Source organism: Dermacentor albipictus, chromosome 1 (genome assembly GCF_038994185.2).
Source record: "Dermacentor albipictus isolate Rhodes 1998 colony chromosome 1, USDA_Dalb.pri_finalv2, whole genome shotgun sequence".
Lineage (NCBI taxonomy): Eukaryota > Metazoa > Arthropoda > Arachnida > Ixodida > Ixodidae > Dermacentor > Dermacentor albipictus.
The window spans coordinates 397,940,722-397,964,814 of NC_091821.1; the positions used below are offsets into that span (position 1 = coordinate 397,940,722).

Sequence of the window (24,093 nt, forward strand, 5' to 3'; positions counted from 1 at the left end):
AAAAAATGTTGCTGTACTGTTTCTTCCTCGCATAATGTTCCCGCCAACAAGCTTGCCTTCGTGCCAACGCGTCCTATTCAAAAGCTTCTCCCTGTTGTTGCGGACACAATTTTTCTGGTTACTTGGGCTATCCGCGCGTTCCTGGTCAGCGAAAGCCGCAGAGTTTCCTACAATTATTACTAAAGGAAACTATGGCACTCCAATCGTTCAGCCAGCATAGTAATGATGGACAGTACAAGCATTTGTCTAATCTTTGTGGTTGTAGATTCAGACGGTCTCGTCGTACGCGGCTTTCTTTATTACGCTTTATCTGCCTTCATTGTCCTAAGTTTCATAACAATGTGTGCTTTTCTAAGTTCAGAAGACTCCGCGAACCACCACGATCGCTACTATACGCAGCGATTCGGTCGAAGTATAGGCAAACCGAAAACGCGCCAAGTGTGTTAACGCGCTCGCTTGCCCGCGAGAAATTCATAGGGGCGTGCTATGCCGCTTGTCGATGCATATTGCCGCAGAGAGCTCTCCACACGCCAGTTACGAGCACTCTCGTGAGGTACCCTTCCAAGCGCCTGATCGCTAAAGCCCCTAGGCACTAGTCATAACATTGCCATTAGAAGAGCGCCAGCAACGCCTCGGGGATGGTGAGACAGCTAGTGTGTCGTGTCCGGAGGCGCCCGAGTGCCCCCGTCCGATGAGAAGTTCCGGCGTGGTTCCTGGTCTTCGGGGCGGGTGAAAGTGTGTTCGGTATGGAGACGCGGTTCACTGTTAAATAGGCGCCCGTTAACTCTGCTTTCAAATTGTGTGAACGTGGGTTAGTCTTGAGTTTTCGAGCACAAATTCGCCCACAATAAACCAGTTTGTTTAGTGTGCTTCATTAAAGAGTGCTACATTTCCAGTGGAGGTGCGGGGCATGATTGGAAGTCCCCAGTTCGTAAGTGAGCTGAGCCCCGACCCTCGGTGATTGGAACTCAGAGAACTGACTCCAGTACACCAGCGCTCAAGCCGCCGCCTCCGAGGAGACCCGCCAGAGTTCGGACCGCTTCCTGTTGCTGTAGCAGTGCAGGCAACAGTTACCAGCGACGGTGCAACCATGACCAGCCCGGTGGCATTGTCCCAACTCATTGTGTACCCACCACGCGAGCCCGGGTCTTTCCACGGTGATACGTTCGAAGATGTGGAAGACTGGTTAGAGCACTTCGAGTGAGTCGCAGGTTTCAGCGGCTGGGACGAGGCACGTAAGCTTCGCAACGTGTACTTCGCGTTAGAAGAGTCAGCGAGGACGTGGTACGTGAATCATGAAGCGGGCGCTACCTTCATTTCGGCGACAGTTGCTTGCCACGTATGCCAGCACCGATCGGCGAGAAAAGTCTGAGCACGCTCTCCAAGCCAAAAAACAGCGCACTAACGAGAGTGTCGGCATGTATGTCGAGAACATGTCCGGCCACTTCAAGCGCGCTGATCCAAACATGGCGGAAGGGAAGGAATTACGCCATCTTATGCGTGGCGTTAAGCAGGAGCTATTTGCAGGACTCGTCCGCAGCCCACCACGGAGTGTTGCTGAGTTTCGCACCGAAGCGACGACCATAGAGAAGGCGCTGCAGCAGCGTGCCCATCACTACAATCGAGATGTCAACAGCGCCCCAGCTGACCTCCTGTCAGCATGCCCAGGCAGTAACACTGAAGCGCTAAGAGAACTGGTGCGATCAATTGCAAAGGAGGAGCTTCGAAAGCTGCAGCTACCAGGCGCCACGCCGCGGCTTCTCATTGGACGGGGCGACTCGGGCGCTGCCTTGTGCGCGTGCACGAGAGACACGCGCTGTCTCGCCATGCGCAAGGCGGTAACAATTGCTGGCGCTCTTCTAATGGCGATACGATCAGTAATGCTTAGGAGCTTTAGAGGTGAGGCGCTTGGAAGGGTACCTTACGAGAGTGCTCGCAACTGGCATGCGGCAGTATTGCTGGGAGTATGTCTTCTTTTGCGATGTACATTAGAAGACCATGAAAAAGATTTTCCGTTAGATCCACCGGGTATTAGATATTTATCTACAGAAAACGAGGATGGATTGCCGTTTGACCATATTATGCTAGTTGGCCTTCACTGTCTATGGCGCGCCCGTATACGGCGGGGTTTCATGCGATCCGGGTGCTTGACCCCCACGAATGGATTTTCGAGAATGCATGTCCTGATTTGTAGCAATTCAGAAAGCACAAGGATGTCTACATGTGTAGTTGTCGAGGATGGAATCCTTGAGCGCGCTCAAGAAGTTCTAAAATATTCAGCTCAGTAAGGCTGACACTTGGTGTTGAAAACGTACTATTTTATCTTGTTTTCCCAACTGCCATTTGCTCTTTGATCTAGTAGTACAAAACAGGCAACGCAGAAAACAAAATGCGTCAGTGGCGTAATGGTTTCGATATCGAGCTTCTGTACTAGAGGCCCTGTGTTCGAATCCTACCTTACGTCGGTCAATCTTAATGTTTTCCTAAATATTTATTACACATGTACAAAGTGGTGAGTTTACGAAGTCGTTTGAAGGAAGAAGGACGAAGTTTATGCAAATTCATGCGCTACCCGTAATTCGCAAGCTGCCTGAACCACCCCATTTGCAGCTCCCGTAGACGCCAGCGCCAGAGTTCCCTCTAGCAATTATTGTATGAAACTCTGGGGAGCAAGCTCTCGCCTGCATTCTAACTGCGTATATACTCGCGGACAAATTTCTGCAGCTATGAAGGGAAAGCTACGGAGGCAAAGGGCACACAAGTGATAGCGCTTCTGAAAAGAGTCCCGTGTTTCCATTCGCGTTACATTAAGCTGTGGAACAGAAAACATAAACACGTTATTAGCAGCAGTTGAATAAGACAAAACACGCCACTGAATGTGAAAGTTTACTTATTTTGCGGCTTTTCGCTTCCTCGTCTAGGCAAACGCGGAACCGTCGCACGTGGAAGTTGCGTCGATTCAGTGTCTGTTCCGAGCAACCAAAACACTGTCAAACGCTGGCGGACTACTTTGCGCGGTAACACGTGCAGAAGCTCCGCCCCCCGTAGCTTTCCCTTCATAGCCGCAGAAAGTTGTCCACGAGTATAGATAAGGCCAAATGGAAACGCGCTCGCTTGGCCACGAGAAATTCGTAAGGGTGTTTTACGCCAGTTGTCGATGCATGCTTCCGTGACGTAACGCTTTCCATATCGGTATTCTGTACTAAACGTCATGGGCTCGAATGCTATCGTCGTACAATTTTAATTATGTTTATTTATTATTTTAAAAATGAGAGCATCAGAAGATTCTGCGGGCGGTTTGTGAGCAGTCCGTGAGGCACGGTTGTGCCATGCAGGGCAATGTTCTGCAGCAGGACAAGCACTAGTGAAAATGCCGGCGGGTACACAAAGTTTTTTTTTATGTCAGCAGGCATGAAATGAGGGTCCGCTCCATATTTTCATTTGATATCCAGATGACTTTTTCACCACTTCCAGCATAAACAGAAGTGTGTTCAGTGGAGGTACACACATGAGGTAATGTGATTTGCAGGTCATTAGGCACGGCAATCTGTCGAATATCACATTGGAGCAATCAGGAAACATTCGTCTACAAAGCATGGGGAAAAGGCTCACCATAGTGAAGTGAGATTCGAAGAAAACACAACTTCATTTTTGAGCATTCGTATATTACTCAGATTTCATTGAAAATGAATTTAAAGTTGTGAAAGAGCACTTGATGCCCCAGTAATTATTAGATGGATGCATAATAATCATTCCACAAATCTTTTTGATGAGCGCATGCCTTGAATGGACTTGTAAGGGCTTAACAATGTCGACGAATGTGCATTCACGTTGTTCCTTGCATGAAAACGCTTCCAAGAATGCTTTCTGTTTTCTCTGCAGGTCACCAGTGTTGCTTTTAAACCGGAGCTCGACTTCGATGCAAAGCTGGAGAAAAGTAGGTACGGTGAAGCGAAAATATTCATTAATATTAACCGCAGAATCAAACATTATTCTCATATACCTCACGCCATCAGGACCTAAACCAATACAATATCATTGTCAACCACTTCATAACAATTGATCACTGCACAAATCTTTATTCTTTACACAATTCAGTTTTATATTCAGTGAACTGTCATTCCCTACAGCAGAGTATTAGACAACGCCGGCTTCCTGTATTCTTTTAACACTAAGAAATAGACATGCATTTACATTGTTTTATAACAAGAAATACTGAGGCAGAGGGTCATCGTTGCCTTTGCAGTCGCCTTCGTACGTGACTTTAAGGAGGACTTGCATCCCTTCAGTGTCAAGCATCACGGTGCTCAAATGAACCGCTTTCAGGGCCTAAAACACATTAAAAGAAAATGGCGAATATGAGGTGCACGGGATCAAAAATATGCAATCAAAATTACACATGCAAGCAAAGCTCTAGCTCGGCAACAGCCTTTTTTTTTTGATCGCTGTAGTAGGCGCGGAAACAGTGACATCAGCACTTTTCATTTTCCTGTGCTTCCATACGTTTCGAGCTACATACAGTCAACCTCGTAAGAAGAGGCTCTGAAAAAAATTTAAAATGCGGCCACCAAACCAAAATTAGGTTTCTGTGCTGCTGACCGTCGGACATCTTTAATAACCATGTGTTTTAGACATTAACTAAACCTAAAGCAGCCAGCCCCACGAACTTTGTTGCAATAATTATTTGAGGAAGTAAAAATAAAACAGAACAGACTCGCACGCCTCTGAACGCCAATTAAGGACAGGGTGTTCTCTGACATGAAGAACCTATGAAGCGCTTAACACTCAAGGAAATAGAACTGCCTAGAATGATTGTAATAAGAACGGTTCTCATTTCAAAGTAGTATCAGCTTGTTATACAAATCACCTATCAAAGTACTTACATGAACATAGGTCTGTGTATCTAAAAGATGGCTGTCAGGCTTTGGCTCATCCCACAAAAGCAGGGGGTATTTCGTGGCGAGTACACCACCAAAGGCTTTGTACATTGAGCGACATCCCCCCTTGTTCAACGAGATTATGTTCACTAGAAGGAAAACAGTGCAGGTGCTTCTATCTAACCTTCGCCATAGTAAGATGATGCAAACGCCTTTAATTATACAATATCAACCAGGACCACTGAGATAACCAGGCATCGCTTGTGACTTAATCCAGTGTCTAATCAGATGCTGGTGCTACGGGGTAGCCTTGTCTATTCCTAGAAAACCTTTGAAATCTGAAATAGATACCACACAATCCCCTGCTTATGTATGCAACAAGCTTCACACTGCATTTTTCAAACCAGTCGCTAATGCAAACTCGTTGGCTTGCTCTATAGAATAACCAACCGTATGACTTAAGCTGCAAGCTCTTATAGAACATTGATGCATCTTTAGACTTTGGTTAAAGATGTGTGGACCCATTATAAAACAACGCAATAGAACAGCATAGTACATTAGTTTCAACAAAGAGCAAATAGGAAAACTTACTCAAAGAACAAGGTCAGTTCTGCTCACTGCTGCCGCGAGTTTTTTTTTTTTTTTGCAGCCTTTCTGAAACTCCTTTCCCTACAGGATAGGCTGAATGCTCTCGGTGAATTCTGGCATATATGCAAGGAGCCAGTCATGAAATTCCTAAACTGAAAGAAAACAAGCTTTATTCACAAGAGACCTGTCATTCCACATACATTTTGCATTTTATTCGCATTAGGCAAGGTTAGGAAAAAAGCGCTCTCTTTTCACTCTCCAACTTATGCCTCCTTCCTCCTGTTTTTCTGTCTTTTCGTTCTTTTGATTTTTCTTTTACCTCCCTTACCGTACACACATGGGACTCCGCCTTTCACATGCCCTGCATCGTTGCGAATAAGGCAGCTGAAAATCCACTAAAGGGCCGAGAGAAAGTCAACCACTGTCACAACTGTCCCTTTCGGTTTGATGGATTTGAGAACGTCCGGGCACCTGGTCTGGTGTCTTCACTGTCAGTGCCTAGCTGCCATTTTCTTATAAACCTTGAGGAAGATCGGTAGACACTGTTGAAATTAAATACTGGTTCTGGTTACCTTGTAGCGTCTCTCAAGTTATATATATATATATATATATATATATATATATATATATATATATATATATATATATATATATATATATATATATATATATATATATATATATATAAGAGGCTCTTGTATTGCATTGTTGCTTGCAGCGCCCACTGGTACGTACCGACGGCATAAGCCGGAAATTACAGTACCTGCTGAGACTTTTCCACGCTAGTTCTCACAATTTGACGTGATTCCCGTACAATTTACGTGGCAATGGTCCGGCTTTCGCAATGTATACGCATCCCGTCCATCTATGTCACCGTGAGAGCTTGCGCCACCGCACAACACAAACGAATTTCGTTTTCTTCAACACAAAGTGCAGCGGACTTTTTAGAAGAAAAAGAAAACAAGTATTCCTCACTTGAAATACGTCACTGTTGAATGCGCGAGAGAATGCGTAGCAACATTTTGACCACCGGTATAGCGCAACTCTTCTTTACAATGGATTCTCCCCAGTGTAACTGCAGACATTAAAATCTATTATGTGACACAAGCATTCACGTCACCCGTCTGCTCATAACGCAATAAGGCCCGTCGCATTCCATCTGTTGTTGCACAATCAGCTAGCGAAACTACTACTGTAATTTGTACTCCGGCTTCGTTTAATTTAACCACTGAAAACCATTGCTGCGTTTCAGGCTTGCCTGGACAAAACCTTCCAAAATTCTTAACATTTTTGAAATGGCCCAGTGAATATAAACGCGTTGTATACGCCAAGCACGTGCGTTCTCTTTTTTAAACGTGAAGATGCTGCTGAGGCATGGATGGCAAGATAACCTAATAATAATAATTTGTAGAATTGCCAAAAAGTCTGAATTCAATGAGGCAATAATACATCTTTCCGCAAGTCCATCTTCTCTTCCAGAACGCCGCAAGAATAGAACCACCTTCGGAAACACTGCGGCGCTTGTAGACACGAAACTCTTTCCTGAGACAATAATTAAGGTTGTACAATGGACGTGATTATTGTCTTATATTAGTTATATAATTTCTTGCATTCCGAAGTTACAATTTTCGTTTCACTTTAAGACGCCCTCTGTGAATCCGTTGGGTCTTGAGAGTAACATAAATATTTTTAGCTTGATAACAGTACTGCCTTTGTTAACATCATTTAATAAATCACAAGTCAATCCTTTTCTAGATAAAAAATACTATTAATCTGATTATTTTATGCAGCCCTGAGGCTGAGTAGTTCAGGAAGTATAAAGAGCTCTGAAAACGGGATGGAGTCGTGCAACTGACAAAGTTATACCCTTCACGACAATCTACCAGCCTGTCCTTGGGTCTAATATGAGCCGGTTAGAGTTTGATTTTTCTCGCAGAAGAGCATAAAACGTACGCCGTCACCAGAAACATTAACTCGACTGCACCGGTGGGATGGGGGGGTGAATGGCGGCCCAGCATTATGACGCAAAGTAGAAAAAGAAATGGTGTTAGGCTTTGCGATATTGCTCACACCACAAGTGCGAGACCCTTCATCGGGAATTAAAATGTAGAAAAAAGAGCATGAGAAACCCTGACGACAACGAAGGTCAGGACTTGTGTCAGTGTATAGTATACCGAAAAGTTCGGCGCGCGAAGCCGGCCAATTTAGCGAAGCTGGCGACATCCCACACCCTTCCACGTTCGCTTGGGTTCCCGATATTAGAATTTCTTACGTCTGGGCTCAACTCCTGCGGCGTCTTCGGCCCGGCCCTTAACTTGGCAACGGTACACCCGCGAGGGATTCGTTTTTACTTCGATCAGGCGCAAGAACCTCAGAAAAATTTGTAACTTCGACGCGTCATCTGAACTGCCTACTCCAGCGTTTTTAGAACTGATGCCTTCTCTCGAACTTTCCCGCTAGCTATACGAATCGCCTGAACCCCTCGCTTTGTTTTGTTTTGTTTTCGAATAAGCTGGTAACATGTTTGAAGCCTACTTTTCTTTTTTTTTCCTTTCCTTCTTTTCCCCCTTTTTTTTTGATAGTGACGCCTGGTGTCGTTCGCTTACAGTTCTCATGCAATGAACAACTTTACTGAAAGTTCTACTTCTTTATCTCGTTACTCACCAAATGTTCTTCTTGTTTTTCTCAGTTCGTTGTGCCCGAAGAGTTCGGTAAGTCTTCACAAAAATCTGACACAGTCGTCACAAACATCCACCGTATCAGCAAATTACTGCGGTGTCTCCACCAAGGCTGCTTCAGCAGCGAGTAATAATAATGTCTTTTCTTTTTTCCTTTCTGCATTCCGCGCAAAAGAATTATCGCTCAACGTCATCGTCATTACACCTAACTTACCTACCGGGTATTAGCGATCATTGTATAATGCAGTGTAATTTGCAATAACCATCCCGTCTGTTACCTCGTCCGAAGTTGTTCGTGATTACAGAAATGCTCATTTTGCCGCAATTAATAACGAAGTAGAATCTTTCATCATCGACTAGATTCCAAGTTTCCACTCCCGATCGATTGAAGAAAACTGGTCAATATTCAAAGAAAAAGTCAACGCCTTATAATTAACCAGTACATCCCGCAAGAACGTACTTATTCTAATTCTCGTGCTCCTCGGTTCAACTCGCGTCTTAAACGTTTACTGAACAAAAAGAAAAGGCTTTTCCAACGAGCTAAACTAACCGGCAGTGATGAGCGTTGGAATGCTTACACAGTAGCACTGAGCGACTACAAGAATGCTATGGGCACACGTTTCCCTCTTTCTTGAAAGGCAGTCCATAGAAATTTTGGAGTGTGGTCAACGGTGAAAAATCAGGTGCCATTGAACTGTGCGATCTTAACAACGAACCTGTCGATCACAGCGCCTGTTGTGAAGAGTTGAATGACGCGTTCATCTCTGTATTTTCGGATACTGTGCTGTGCGCAAGCGCTGTTTTTCCTGATGTAGATTATTTTCCAATGTTTCCTATCACCATTGACCTTGATGGCGTTGTAAAGTTGATACATACCTCAAAAGCTTCTGCATGCACTGTAGTAGACGGTATGAACTAGAGATTTCACGTCGATCATACCACCAAAGAAACGCAATGAAGCGTTTCCATAGTATGTATAGCCTGGCCAAAATAGCGCAGGAGGAAACAGAGGAGCTCTGGACTAACTTTGATCACCTGGTTTTCTTCAGTGCACTGGCAAACTACGGTACATGAAATGCTTTCTTTTTCATTTTGCCCTTAATTTAAACGGGGCCGCTGAAACCGGTTATGAAAGCCGTCTATGGAGCCACGTGACCACCTGGGAGCCACGGTGTTGCAATAAGCTTCTTCAATGGCCCAGAAAGCAGTTAGAGCGCTTTTTCGCTACCTGAAGGCAACGGACTTGAGTGCCCGACTATAGACATCCTACACTTAAGTTCTCTCTCTTCCTCTTTCGCTCCCCATTCCCCTCCCCACGCGTAGGGTAGCAAACTGGACTCAGTCTGGTTAACCTCCCTGCCTTTCCGTCTTCCCTTCTCTCTCTCTCTCTCTCTAAGCTTCTTCAAGAAATAGCCTGCCAGTTTTTACCAGTTTAGCGCTATTGTTTTCTCTATCGCTATTGAAATGAAATCATCAGGTAAATTACTTTAGATATCACCGAGATGGAGGCGTTTGGAGGTGGTGTAACGTACTGAAGCAATGGCGCCTGTAATCGAAGAAAAAATCAAGCAAGCCATATATCAATGGCCATCATTATTATGAATTAAAGTTTATATTCTGTCAGTGCTGTACGTTGCAGAACCGCTCCGTAAGGGAACGTTTCTGCAATATAATTCTGCAGTTTTGATAGGGGTGCACTGTATATCTTATGACCACATTATACTTAATGAAGATTTCTATGCTGTGCTATCCTCTAATTATTCGCTCAACGTGAGCGGATGCGAGGGTACGACGACGTCTACTATGCATTTTAATAACAGTTTTTCTCAATAATGCCGCCAGGTTGTCATCCTATTTGCAGCACAGGCCCATGTGTAATTTGTGCCCCGAAGTACATCTATTCTAATCTGTTCCAGTTGCGACAGAACCATCTTGCTTTCAAAACAGCCGTGTTAACCTGATTACCATATCACCGTCGTTGCTGTCATTGTGAGTGCCCTCGTCGACTGATCACCTTTCTGCATGGCCCATCTAATTGTTGGAAGCCATGTAAATTCCTTTGAATTCAGTGGCACTCTAAAGCTTTTCAATCGAATGGATTCCTTTGTTTTTTATTATTATTAGTTTTTCCATCCGTTTTCGCAATGCTCGGTAGCCACAAACTCTCCGCCAACACAAAGGCCCCGATGCAATGCGCACGTTTTTCGAGTACGCGTTCGTCAGCGAAGCCCAACTGTCGGGCCCTTCGAGCCTGACGCCTTATCGCGCGATAGCTTTAGTGGCATCTGAATGTTCAGATGCTGTGGTTGGTGGTCGCACTGTGTCACATTTCTTCGTCGAGGACGTTCCTGCACACGCACACACGCACGCTCAAGGGCGTATACGCGTGCGCATGCGCAGTGTCCGCGTTTCTCCGCCGTCGTGGGCTAACGGACGCGGGTCCTGTTCACGACCGAAGTGCACCACGCTTCTCTTGTCGAGGTGTGCCTAATATCCCGGCCGCAGGACCCGATGAAATCCCCAATGCAGCTAATAAAAAAATACTCATTCCAGAAGAGCATGGCACTGTTGTCTGATGCAATAGAGTATGCAATTAACCCCCCCCCCCCCCAAAAAAAAAAAAAATCCGGTCGGATGGCATGCAAACAAGATGAGCCACATCTACAAAGGCAAAGGCGATACGGATAAGACGAGCTCGTACAGGCCAGTTGCGGCAACGTAGGTGAAATATAGAATGGAAATGCTCGCCATAGAGTTAGAACTGTCAAAGCCGGGTGGCGAACAATTATTTACGCAATGGTCTCAGAGCAAGGCAGATTTCAGTAGCTCAAAATAGACCTAGATGGATAGAATTTCTAGGAGGGAGGGAGCCTACGACAACGTATAGATGAAATTGTTATGGGATATTATCAAGTATGAAGGTACAGATGACAATTTGGTGGGGCTGCTGAGGGAGATATACAAAGACAACAGTACAATTTGTATGGGAAGGCAGAAAATGTAATGAAGTGGTGGCAATTCGCCAAAGAATGAAGCAAGGATGTCCTCTGTCTCCATTGTTGCTCACGCCTTATGATAAGGGTATAAAAAGACGACTGGAAAACAGTGAATCAGGGTTTGACTTTGACTTATGCTACATGCGTAATGGACAAATGTTGCAACAGAAGGTTTTCGGGCGGCATAGTGCTACTAGCAGATAATGCAAGATATTTACAGACACTTGCGAATATCTGTAGAAACTCAGCGACAAACCTAGGCGTTTAGTTTAGCACATGAAATCGGAGATCAGGATCTTTAATGAAGAGACGAGTCATTACGTGGTGTCATTTCAACAGCAAGTCATGCCCATAGGCAGGCAATATAAGTACCTCGGCATATACATGAAAGAAGGGAAGACTTACTCAAGCAACCACCAAGAAAACCTGAAAATAGAGGAGAAGCGGAAAGCAGCAATAGGGAAACATAGAGCTACAAATATGAGGTGGTTCGTGGAATCTGGAAAGGAGTAATGGTACAAGCGCTAACGTTCGGAAACACCATCCTGTGCTGAAAATCGGGTATCTTGTCGGCGTTAGAAGTCAACCAAAGGTTGGTCAGCCGGTTGGCTTTGGGAGCCCACAATAAGACGACAAATGAGTCATTGCAGGGTGACATGGGTTGGGCCTCTTTTGAAGTCAGAGAAGCTCAGAGCAAAATCAGTTTTGAAGAAAGAGTGAAGGACATGTATCAAAATAAATGGGCGGCTAAAACGCACAAGTATCTCTACCTGAAAAGTATGGACACAGAATGGAGGAAGAGGTCAAGAAAGTTGACCTCTTCCTTTGAGCCGTTCTGTGCTCAAAATCGGATATCTTGTCAGGGTTGGAAGTTACGAAAGATCGGTAAGCCGGTTGCCTTTGGAAGCCCACGGTAAGACGACAAATGAGTCAGTGCAGTGTGATATAGGTTAGGTCTCTTTTGAAGTCCGAAAAGTGCAGAGCAAAATTAATGTTGAAGAAAGACTCAGGGACGAGGATCAAAATAACTGGGAGGCTAAAATGCACAAGTATCTCTACCTGAAAATCATTGACACAGAATGAAGGAAAAGGTGAAGAAAGTTGACAACGAAGTACAGGTTAACTGAAAGTACATGTAGACAACCAGGAATCATCAGAAAGAAAGCGAGTGAAAGAGAGACCGTGAATCGGATGTAAGAAGTCGAACAAGAAAAGACCATGGTGATTTAAAAGAATGAGAAGAAAAATTTTGAACTGAAGATCTCTACGATGAAATAAAGAGCAGCGCCTGGCTATTTGAGGCTCGAGCTGGTTGTGTAAGGACAAAAGCATACCGGAACGAATGTTCGCAACAAGATGAGGCATGCGTCTGCTGCAGCATATTTCTGGAGACCGCTGGGCACATCCCAATGTAATGCGAAGGAACTGACCCAGTGAGACCCGTAGGTAACGTACACCATCCAGAAGTGCCTGGATTTAAAGTAGACGGAAGCATCAACCGGTCAGCACTCGGGATAAGCAAGACACGTTTATATATAGTATTGGTGGAAGAAAAGCAGGCAAGAGATTTCGGCCGGATCCGTTACAGGCATAGGTAGCTGTGCAAGGTAGACAGAGAAGTATTGAGGAGGAGAAAAAAGATTGAGGAGATGCAGACGAAAATGATAGAACGAAAAGCATGTATAGCATACCTGAATAAATCAATCAGCCTGTATTTTTCACCGCCCCGGTCCAAAGGGATGCCAATAAATCACCATCACGTTTGTATTTCCGTCTCGCCACAGCTTCGCGTAACAGTGCGCGGTGCACCAACAGTGCGCGGTATCAGCGTGGATTCCAAGTGACTGGACGGGGAAATATCTCATCTCCGGATGAAGCAACCGATCAGGAAACAAAAGCGCCAGTTGCGCAGCCGTTGTCTTGCCCTTGTCGACACGCTGTCATCATTCCGTTGTATATAATAATTATGGGGTTTTACGTGCCAACACCACTTTCTGATTATGAGGCACGCCGTAGTGGAGGACTGCGGAAATTTCGGCCAACTGGGGTTCTTTAACGAGCACCTAAAGTATATAAAGTGCACGGGTGTTTTCGCATTTCGCCTCCATCGAAATGCGGCCGCCGTGGCCGGGATCCGATCCCGCGATCGCGTGCTCACCACCCTAACACCATAGCCACTGAGCAACCGCGGCGGGTCATCATTCCGTTGTAGTCATGCCATCTTCGCCATGATGCCGTCATCGTAGCGTCGTCGCCGTTGTCATCGTCACGCAGTCTACCAGAGCATGTCGGCGATAATTTGTGCCGCCACCGTCAGGCACTGTTATCGACGACAGCAGTAAACGTCAGGAGTATTGCTGGTGTGTCCATTTGATTTCTGCGCTCCGCGTACCATGGCAATCATCTTCAATGGCTTCTGCGGCGATACCCCCTCCATTTCCATTCCGTGTTTCCCTAAAGACTTGTTGGACAGACTGCGAGGGCGATAACGAAAATGTTTCTGAAGTTCCCGAATGACACGATACTGGAAGAGGGGCCTTTAGACTGTAGCAATCATTCAACTTTATACGTGAACGCTCCTTCCCTCATCCTTGGCGCGGAGTAGGAGTTTAGAGAGCACCGGCCGGGACTAACGTTTCCGCTTTTACTGTAAATGAAATCTCTATATATCTCAGTGTATAGTTAGATTCTATTTGATTTTCATTAAAAGAACTCTTTCCTCGACCCCACATTAGTATTCAGCAACAGATTTGCGCTGGTGCCATAACTAATTTCGCTCAATACTATATGCAGAAATGACGGCATTTGTCAGCTTGGGCAGTACTCTGCACGCATGCCATAGCAGCAGGGATTCTGCTCATGGTTGCCTTTTTTGTTAACGCAGGCCATGCTGCGGTGTTTGTATTTATACCAGCGTCCGCCTCCTTTGCAGCCCTTTCTGATGTGCATGGCCTGGTATAGCCTGATCTTCCAATCTTTACGCGCACCTTCTCTCACCGGCGTAGACCCTCCTCGCGATATACAATTCAATTTAGTGTAAGTTATGCTTTCTGCAGCACTTGAATTGGACTCAGCTATATAGAGTCCCAGACCTAGCAGATCAAACTCAAACATTCCCGCTTGCCTCTCGTTTCCGACGTTGGCATTTGCACACAATTTTTGTTTCATTCGCTTCTTTTTTCAATAGAGCATTCGCAGTTGATGAATTCCGTTCTTCGAGTTTCCTTCCAAACCTCTTGCTGCGCCATGCATCTCTGTCTTGCTTCGCATTTCTTCTTTTATTTCTCTCTCTCTCTCTCTCTCTCTCGAGAACATTCCCTTAGAGGATATTCAAAACCTCGGACAAAGTTCCGGCTCCATTATATTTCCGTTCGGAAGCCGCTTCCCGGCCGGAATCACGCAATGTCATTCGAGAGCGAAGCATTGGCGCAACCGCTTCGGAACACGAGGCAGATTGGTTCCTGTCTTCACTGAACGCGATGTAAGCTAGAGGGGCTTCTGGTCTTTGAATAGAAGGAGGTCTTCCGCTCCTCACGCAGGAAGCGGCGGACAAAGCGCTGTTATGTATAAGAAGCCCATCGCGCAGAAACAGACGGAGACACAGGAGTCGTATAACGGAAGGTGTATGGTAACTACTCTATGGGGCTTCCTCGGCGATTCTTCCCACAGAACTTCCGCCAATAGCCTGCTATTCAGGGTGGAACTCGCTTCGCAGCAATTAGAGCTAATCAAGAGAAGATTAAACGAGAAGAAAGGGGGTTTACCGAGGAGCCCGATTTTTATTAGTCGTATCATAAGCGAACACTGACACCAAGGACAACATAGGGGAAATTACTTGAGCTTAATAAATCAAGTAAGGAAACGATAAATTAATGGAAATCAAAGTGGATAAAAAAACAACTTGCTACAGGTGGGGAACTATCCCATAACCTTCGCATTACGCGTGCGATGCTCTATGAATTGAGCTAGCGCGGCACCGTTTCCCCATCCACTTTCTGGGGTACTTATGTTTCCTAATGAAACCCCTATGTTTCCCCTATGTTGTCTTTGGTGTAAGTGTTTATTCGCTTCTTATGATATGACTAATAAAATCGGGCCCCTTGGTTAATCCCCCTTTTTTCCCACTTATTACATAACGAGGGTCTCAAATTCGGCAACATTGATGCCTTCAGGTAGCAATGTGTGAGCTTATTGACCGGTTGACTTCACCCAAAAAAGATCACGTTCTAGTGATGCCTGCGGCAGAAAGGATATTTCACATCTGCTGCCAAGGTTTGTGAGTGATGGTACTGGCTAACACTCCCAGGGGTCTACTAGGAAACGTAAATACCCAAGAAAGTGGATGGGGAAACGGTGCCGCGGAAGCTCAATTAATTGGTGGAGCATCGCACGCGTAATGCGAAGGTTGTGTGATCGTTCCCCACCTGCGGCAACTTGTGTTTTCATCCACTTTGATTTCTACTAATTCATCGTTTCTTTACTTCATTTATGGAGCACAAGTAATTTCCCCGAGGTTGTCCTTGCTGTCAGTTTTTGTTCGCTTCTTATGATATCAAGAGAAGATTGTAAGAGCTCCCAAGCCTCGAACAGATCAAACACCCTGTTACAGGTGTTGTCTCATGGACGATAAGTTCTCCATGCCACTACTGAAACTTATAAGTGAGCAGAGCCTCCACGCTCTTATTTAAATGCACATCTATGACTCAGGGCAAGCTGCACGAAAAAATAAACTTGCTCTTAGGGGACAAAAATGAAAGTGTTGCGGCAAGACTGATCGGAATGCAAATGCATATACTGCACTTATTGCCTACATTATTCACTCACGTGTGGTTATGACGCATGCGGTCTTCACGCATGAAAGCACTGCTTTCTTCATTGCATAGCTTGCGAGTGTCAGCGGCGTCCTCCTTGAATCAGCTTCCTTTTTGTATTTCTTTAGCGAATTTATCTCGACTTGGACTGTATAGTTAGTGACGCGCGAGAAAACTAAGCGCGAAATACTTCCTTAAGGAGTATTTAATGAGAAACCTGTTGCCGCGCGGCAGCAGTTAGGTTCCCAGTTGCTACCACTGGCGGCCTCACGTAGGGGACCGAAAGTGAGAGCCGTCCCCGACTCTTCGTCTCAGCACAGTCCTGACTTCCTCGAGCGAGCGCGTCATCTTGCGACGTGGGACGCCGTGCTTATCTGTATGCTTATCGCCGACAGCGGCACGGCTCTGTCGTCTCACACGCTGAAAGGTCGACCTATCGATTGACCGCGCAATTCGCCATGCAGCGGCCCACACCTTCAGCATCCGTGAGCAAATGGCTTGGTCCAGTGCACGAACCGTACCTCAAATGACATCTTGTCCCTGCACGTCAGCGAGCTAGAACTCTATGCTACTCGTAATTCCTTGAGTGACTGCTCCTCTCCTCGTATATAGTGCTGGCCTGAAGGAAGAGGGAGGGGGGGGGGGATGAGTGCAGCGGATTAGGTTGCACATTGGAAACGACAACGAAGTGACCGGCATGTGAAAATGGTAATAGAGAGCAAAGAGGAAGAAAACAACAGGACGCCAGAAGATTTTGTCGGCCTTGCATCGCAGAACATTTGCTACTGTCTCTGTCACACTAGGCTACCATATTGATTCTCGAAGTCAATTATTCGATAGACCTTTAAGTCGCCGACTCTGTCCTCGAAATTATTCTAATACCGCCGAAAAATGAACACACAATTTGAAGTTTATATAAAATTACAAACCTTCTTTATATCTGCCACGTAAATTAATTTCTTCGTTAACATGAACTCCATCCAGATTTAATATGCCGTTCAGATTTTTCTCTCTTCCCTTCCCATTAACCTTTAACCGCGGGCTTCTTGGCCAATCCCCCGTAATGGGTAAGCGCCACGAGTGAGGAGCAAGCAAGAAAGCAAGAACATGACCATGCATACGTGAATCACTCAAGGTTACGATCTGCAGGGATCCGAGCTTGGCAACAGCACGGTGGTTTGTAATCTGAAGCAAACCTCTACAGTCTGTACAAGATTCCGTTTACCTACATATGACCATTAGTCACAAGTGAACTGGATCATGAAAATCTTAAATCCGAAAGAAGAGTAAAGATGGGTAGAAGCACATACGGCAGGGATTACCATGTGATGACCGGCAGCTTATCGGTGTCCTTGAACAGAAAAGCCTACAATTATTGCATTCTGCCATTACTAACATATCAAGCAAAATCTTGGACGTTAACAAACAAGCTTGAAAAATAGTAAGGAACCGCACAACGAGCGATGGAACAAAATATGTTAGGCGTAACGTTAAGAGATCGGAAAACACCGATGAGGATTAGAGAGAAAACGGCGGTAGCCGATGTTATACTTCAAGTTAGGCAGCTGGGCAGGACGTGTTAGGGTTAGGGCGGGTAACCGGTGGTCAATTGGAATTGCAGAATGTGTACCGATAGAAGAGAAGCGCCGTGGAGGGAAACGTTCTTGGTTGGAGGGATGAAAGGTGGGGCTAAGTGCAGCGCGGTAACTGTCTCTCAATAGAGGACACCTCAACCGTACTGCACAAGGGAAAAGGGAGAGAAATGTGGGGTCAGCAGCGACAACAGAGGATGCCTAGGCGCGTCACAGGATAAGCTTAAAGACGGTGGGCAGGACCGGAATCGTCTGCGAAGGTTAGTGGATGGCAGCGAACTGAGTAGTGTGAAGAAAGAATGAAATTTGCAGGCGTCCGATGTAGTCAGTTAACGCATGACAGGGGTACTCGAAGATCGCTGCGAGGCACCTTCGTCCTGCAATGAACACAGGTTAAGCTGATGAGGATGTAGACTAATCGTAAAACAGTCTCCAGCGTGGAAGAGAATTTCGCACTTATTATGTCGCAGCCTGTTGCTCCTGTTTTGACACACACTATACACATGCTTACATTACACAGATGCACACACATTACGCACACAAATGACACAGGCGCCGACAGAGAACTGCTCATGAGTTGCAGACAGACAACTCTCATCTCTAGCACAGTCAATAGTGGACGTTGTCCTTGTGCTTTTAAACTACCAGCAAACTACTTCTGTTCCAAATACAATGCCTATACTTGGTACAATGAATGTGCACTCTCATTCAAGTCCTGGATAAAATCCTTCGCGCAACGAGCGCTTTTTCATTTCAGTAAGAAAGGGCGCATACAGGCGGCCCTCAAAAGCGGCGTTAACCGCGACCGTCGCTTAAGCGACCCGCTGGGCCACACACAAAAGGCTCATGTCTGAGAAATCTTATCTATGCAACACTGTCAGAAATGCAGCCAGAAACATTTGTGACACCATGTCACCATTGTCTATGCCCCCCCCCCCCCGCCCCATCTTCGCGCTCTTTTCACAGCCACTGCCGTCGTCGCCAGCGCCGCTGTTATCACTGTTATCCCATCTCCCCCATTTTCCGGTCGCTCTAGCACCCGGAGCAAAGGCCAGAGGGAAATGTAAGCGCGGTAGAAGATGATGCAAGAAAGAAAAGAAGGAAGAAAACGGGCAGGGAAAGAGGCGGCATGGGCAGTGCAGGAAGGAGACCGCGTTTGGGTGTGACTTAATCGTTGCGCATTGTTGTGCTCACTTGTTTTTGGGATAGGCATTTTGCGAAATGCAGATAATAGAGAGTTTTAGCGGGTCTGGTGTTCCTGCAAACGGAAGCGGACTGGGTGTTCTGCCGGATTAGCGGAGACGCAAACGTGAATGTCTTGCACGGTGCAGCCATCTGGCGGGTATTCTACGTCAGCTGCTGGTGTAGATTTCGCGCAGCGGCGTAATCGTAAACATTTCACCCATAAACGCGAAGCCGAGCAGCATCGATACGCAGTAAGAGATGGCTGGCAACGCGAGCGCACATTCTCGTGTAGCCGCGAAGCGGGGTGGCATTGATACGCAATGATGAAACACCAGTGGAACGGGGCCGTATCCTACTTTACAGGTGCGAACAGGTATAGTTTGAGTACAGGACGAGCACTTTGAGTACTTTGACTGTGCGATATACTCTGGTTTTGGTCAGCCGTGTCTGTGGTGTTGGCAGTGGCGTAGCTAGGTCGTCTGGCACCCGGGGCCGATAGGTCTTCTGTCACCCCCCTACCCGGGTGTAGCTGGCGGAAACAGGGGTGTCTTCAGACGCAAATGACACCCCCCCCCCTCACTGGCCCCTTGCACCCGGGGCCCACGGCCCCCCGGCCCCCCCCTCCCCCCCCCCCCCCTGTTGCTACGCCACTGGGTGTTGGTGTTCGACACCTTTACGTTCAGCGAAGTGTTTCCCGGTTGAAACGGGGCCCTACTTTGTCGTTTGCAGTACTTCCAAATTGTCTCAAAGAAAGGACAATATTCATCGCAAACATGAACGCAAGCTTCGCTTGTAAACAGATTTTCACCGTGCGTCGAAGCCACGTCTTTTTTTATTATTTTTTTTACCGAAATGTCCGCCCGCAGGTATCAAAGTATTTGCTGTCAAATATTTCTTGTCGTTAACGTCAAATTGCAGAGAACTCCTGGCAACACAAAATCGAAGTGCGACTAGCGTGGACTCCGCTAGAACTCCAGAAGTTGTCACCATATATGTAACGTCTTGAACACGACACCATGTATTTTAAACATGATCGCACAGATTTATATTAGGCGTGTTTTAGGTGCAAAAACTTACACGTCACAATGACACAAGACGAAGGTGCATTCATGAACCTGGCACCATAGTTACTGTACCTGAAGCCTGAGCGTCATACATGGCTAAACCTTTCGCGTTAACATTGTCCTCGAAATAGTCATGGCTAATGCTGACAAAGCTGCAAATGTCTGTAGCGACCACAGCAGTTTATGGAAGATTTTAGGCAGAAAAACGCGGCGAAGAGTTAATACGCAGAGCACTCCGCAGCTGTAAAGAAACTTCAAGCTGCCACGTGCGCCACTGCGCTGGGCTGTATGCATGGAAAGCGCCTACTTGGCCACCTGTTCTCGGGAGATGACCTCTTTACGCACTCTATTCTATTGAGTTCTGATCGCTCTTTGATCGAAGCAGTGAGCAACAGCTTGTACGTTCGTTATGCGAGTACATAAGTAAAAGAAGGTTCAAAGTCGTTCTGCAGAAATGAAAAGTACATTGGACATTAATGCGCGTAGTTGTTACGCTTTAGCGACACGTCTGATAGTAAGAGTGACAGTTATTTTGTGAACGGGGGCTATTTTCTTCACTCTGGCCACAGTCTACACCTTTTGGTATATGCAGACAGTGAGTAACTAACAGTGCATTCCGGAAGTAGCGGTCCGATAATCATAAGGCGGCGGTTGCGGTCATGACCAGCTGAGCTAACGCTTTCTCTTTTCGTCAAGCAAGTATCTTATATTCACAAATGCATCCATTCCTAAAACAAAATGGTGGTGAGGTTTCGCATGAATTGGTCCGAAATATACATAGCGTTCTCTCAAAAGTATTGCAAGTTTTTGATAATTTCATGAATACCGGTAATTTTTTTGTGTTTTGGCATTGCAGGCACAACACAACTGAGAAGGCCTACAAGCACATGGATTCCTCCGTCTCTAGCATCACTGCATTTAGCCTGGCCGCAACAGCACGACTTGGTCGTGATGCAGTTTGCAGCCGAACGCTATTGTTTAAAGCACTCCGAATTTTACCAAGCACGTAGAACAAACTCTTCGCGTAACATATTCCGGTTAGCCCATGAGCTCTTCATTGGATGGAGGTAAACACGGAATACCACCCACTTTGTGATGACTGAAGCAGACGCTTTCGACGCGTCCACCGAGGACCCACCTCCCGGCCGCGATGCAGCAGACAACGTCACTGCACTCCTAAGCAACGTCACCGACGCCGTGGCTACGGACGAAATGATGGGCCCTCGCTACCACAAGCGGGTCCGCATAGTCATCATCGTCACCATGATCATCCTGTCGGTGGTCGGCAACAGCGTCGTCTGCTGCAACCTCCTCGTGCAGCAGCGTCGCCGGCGAGTGTCCAAGGCGCGAGTGCTCTTCCTGAACCTGGCCATAGCGGACCTTCTAGTGGCCTGCATCACGATGATGTCGCAAGTGGTGTGGGAAGTGATGGGCCGGCTGTGGATCGCGGGCGACGCCTTCTGCCGCTTCTTCAAGTTTCTGCAGACGTTCGCGCTCGTCTCGTCCACCTACATGCTTGTGGCCATCGCTATAGACAGGTACATCGCCATCGCCACGCCGCTGGCACCTAGCACGGATCCGTGGAAGCTAGCTGCCCTGACGTGGTTGACTTCGTGCATGCCGTCACTGCCGAACGTCTACGTTTTCCACAGCGTCGAAGTAGCACCCGGCAAGTGCTTCTGTGCATCCATCTTCTACGACCCTGACACGCCGCTCTACCACCGCCAGATATACATGGGGTTTGTGTTCATCACGGTGTTCGTCGTGCCACTGGTGCTCCTGATTGCGTTCCACGCTGGAATCCTGTGGGCCATTTGGAAGCATACTGCGATCAACCGGCATATGGGCCGGCAAACCACTTCCTCGCTACCTCGAGCTAAGGTTTGTACTTACCGTTCTCTGTCACGAGGGCTCTATACAAAAGCACTGGTTTAAAAAAAGCAGCATAATATCTGAGTAAGAAGCGCAAGGAAAAAATTCCAGTGGACGATAGTGGGCGCATGATTACAAGGAATGGAGTAACATAAAGTAAAATGATCCCCGGTATATTTCCGGTGGGAGTGTACAGACCACTGCACATGTGATGTTGCAGGTTCCCCAATATATAAGCGTTGTGATGGCAGTTAATAGCTTTCGTCTCTTGAAAAATGCGTATTCTAAAAGCCAGTACGTAAGCGCTCACTCTACAGGGAATATTAAGAGGCTACTAGCAAGAACAAGTGCTTGTGTCAGCAGCAACAGTTGCTCATAGTGTTAACGCAACGGGAAAAGTGCAAATGTTAAGTTTTTGGCGTATTTCGCATAATTAACGATCTAGGTCAGTAAAACCTTCTGCTGGGCTAGTTGGTTCATAGGCTCCAAAAAAGGCACTGTGCAAAACAAAGACGATAAGGGAGAGAGGTGGACTAGCGCATGCTCTGAAATAGTTATATTGCAGTCAGAGGTCATCAATTTCAGCTTCCCGCCACAGGTGCACAATGAGGCCTCGTAGAATCACGAAGCAGAAAAAAAACGACGGATAATTAAGTACAATAATGTACAGAAATTAAGTATAGGCGACATGCCGCGCCATAATCTCTCCTCGTTACCAAACAAAGAAATTAAACTATGCTCACCTCTGTTTTACCCTCAGAGGTGGTATAAAGCACTTTATTATGCTATGGCAGTTTTGCTTCTTCCCAGAGTTTTGATCATGCAGGTCCGACGTTGCGCAGGCAAATGCGCTATGCGTTTCTTCTTAAGCGAATGTAGTGCGGTTCGTGACACAGCGCCCGGTTTTCCCGGCTTTACGCTCCTTGCATTATTTCCTTCAGTTCCAAGTCATGTGGAAATAAACAAGTGGTTAACTGTGGACGCAGGTGAAGACGTTGAAAATGACTGCCGTGGTGTTCGGCGCCTTCCTGGTGACCAACGTGCCGTACATGGTGCAAGAGGCGATCCTGGCCTTCGGAAACCCGGGCATCCTGGACGCCAACCTGGTAGCTCTCTTCGGCGTGATATCGGCTTCCAACAGTGCCATCAACCCGTACATCTTCCTTTACTTCCAGCGGCCGCACGGAGACATTGAGAACGGCGGTGGCTTTTGGCGGACCGCGGCTCGCATGGTCCGCGACTCCCTCACGTGTCGCCTGCTCACCCGGTCCCGCGCGGGCTCTCAGATGTCCACCGATCCGGAGGACAATTGCCCCCCGATGCGCCAGTCGAAGATGTCCGTGGCGAGAAACGGCAACCCGGCGGCCACAGACACTCCGCCGAACATGAAGAGCCGCGCCACGTGCTGAAGGTGGTTGCCGTGCAACGCCGTTTTCCTGTGTCGGCGCTCTTGAGAAGTGTGGTTGCCTCATGGCTCGCGTTAAACCGAAGCACGTAAAGTTGGGAAGCACGCTCCGAGCAGCCGATAAACAGAAGAGCGAGAACTGGTGGTATGGCCCCTCCCTTCTGTTTCCTCATCTGGCAGGTCACGCTCAATGTAATTCTAAATTTCCAAATGAATGCCGCGTGGTTCCTAACAACAAAGTGCTCCGGAGAATACCAACCTGGAAGCGCGGCAATTTGCACACTGTAACGTCGTTTGCAAGTTTTCAAGAGAAGGGGCAAACCAGCTTTTGGAGTCATTGGGTTCTCCTTCAGTGAGTCGGAAAGTCTTGAGACGACGCCACAAGACAGAAGACGACAACAGATATTGCCGAGATAGAGGCATGCACTCGGGCACGGCACTGGCCATGAGTTCCCACAACACTCATTTCTATTCCACCCCTGTATTATTTTTTTAACCCCTGCTATAAGCAAAGGGGCGTGAACAGTGTATGTGCGCTTCGGATCCGCCGTTCCAGCGAGTGCACAGTGTGGTCTTCCGAGACGAGAAGTTCAGGCTTAGTACTTTTGGGGGGAAAGGCGCTCAGGTATATATGATTTAATGTCGCAAGTCTTTTTACAGAGACAAAGTAAAGAGCGAGCTGGAAGCAGGGATTGCTGATGAGACGTTTTCGTGTGCTTCTACTTTTGCCCATTCCTTGTTTTCAGTGACAAATGCACAGCAGCTATCAATGGAACTTGAGGCGTGCCTGATCCACAGGAGAACCTCAAAGCCATATGTTTAATGTGCCCTAAGTTGGCAGTTGAACCCACGGCCTTCGGTGTTAATTACGGCAAAGTTAATTAAGGCACAGCTAAATAAGTGAGAGTTAATTAAGGCACTCGGACCTATGACCTTTGGTATTAATTAATACAAAGTTCAGGCACCGTTACTTAAGCTAGAGTTAAGGCGCCCGTACATGCGAACTCTGGTCGGAGTCGAACCCT

The 24,093-nt window shown here is 46.8% G+C and overlaps 1 protein-coding gene and 1 pseudogene across 4 annotated transcripts in view; one reads left to right on the plus strand and one right to left on the minus strand.

Moving 5' to 3' along the window:
* The window catches only part of LOC135921307 (gonadotropin-releasing hormone receptor-like), a 163,782-nt gene extending 140,075 nt beyond the window's left edge, over positions 1-23,707 (plus strand). For 3 of the 4 annotated variants that reach the window (XM_070532094.1, XM_070532092.1, XM_065455632.2), the window contains 3 exons: positions 3,883-3,941; positions 20,648-21,672; positions 22,650-23,707. In XM_070532094.1, the coding sequence (XP_070388195.1) occupies positions 20,887-21,672; positions 22,650-23,072 (1,209 nt within the window). In that variant the 5' untranslated portion in view covers positions 3,883-3,941; positions 20,648-20,886 and the 3' untranslated portion in view covers positions 23,073-23,707. The remainder of the gene's footprint in view (positions 1-3,882; positions 3,942-20,647; positions 21,673-22,649) is intronic. The other variant, XM_070532095.1, reaches the window with a different exon arrangement.
* On the minus strand, positions 3,398-6,209 carry LOC135921292 (uncharacterized; annotated as a pseudogene).
* Positions 23,708-24,093: the final 386 nt, after the last annotated feature.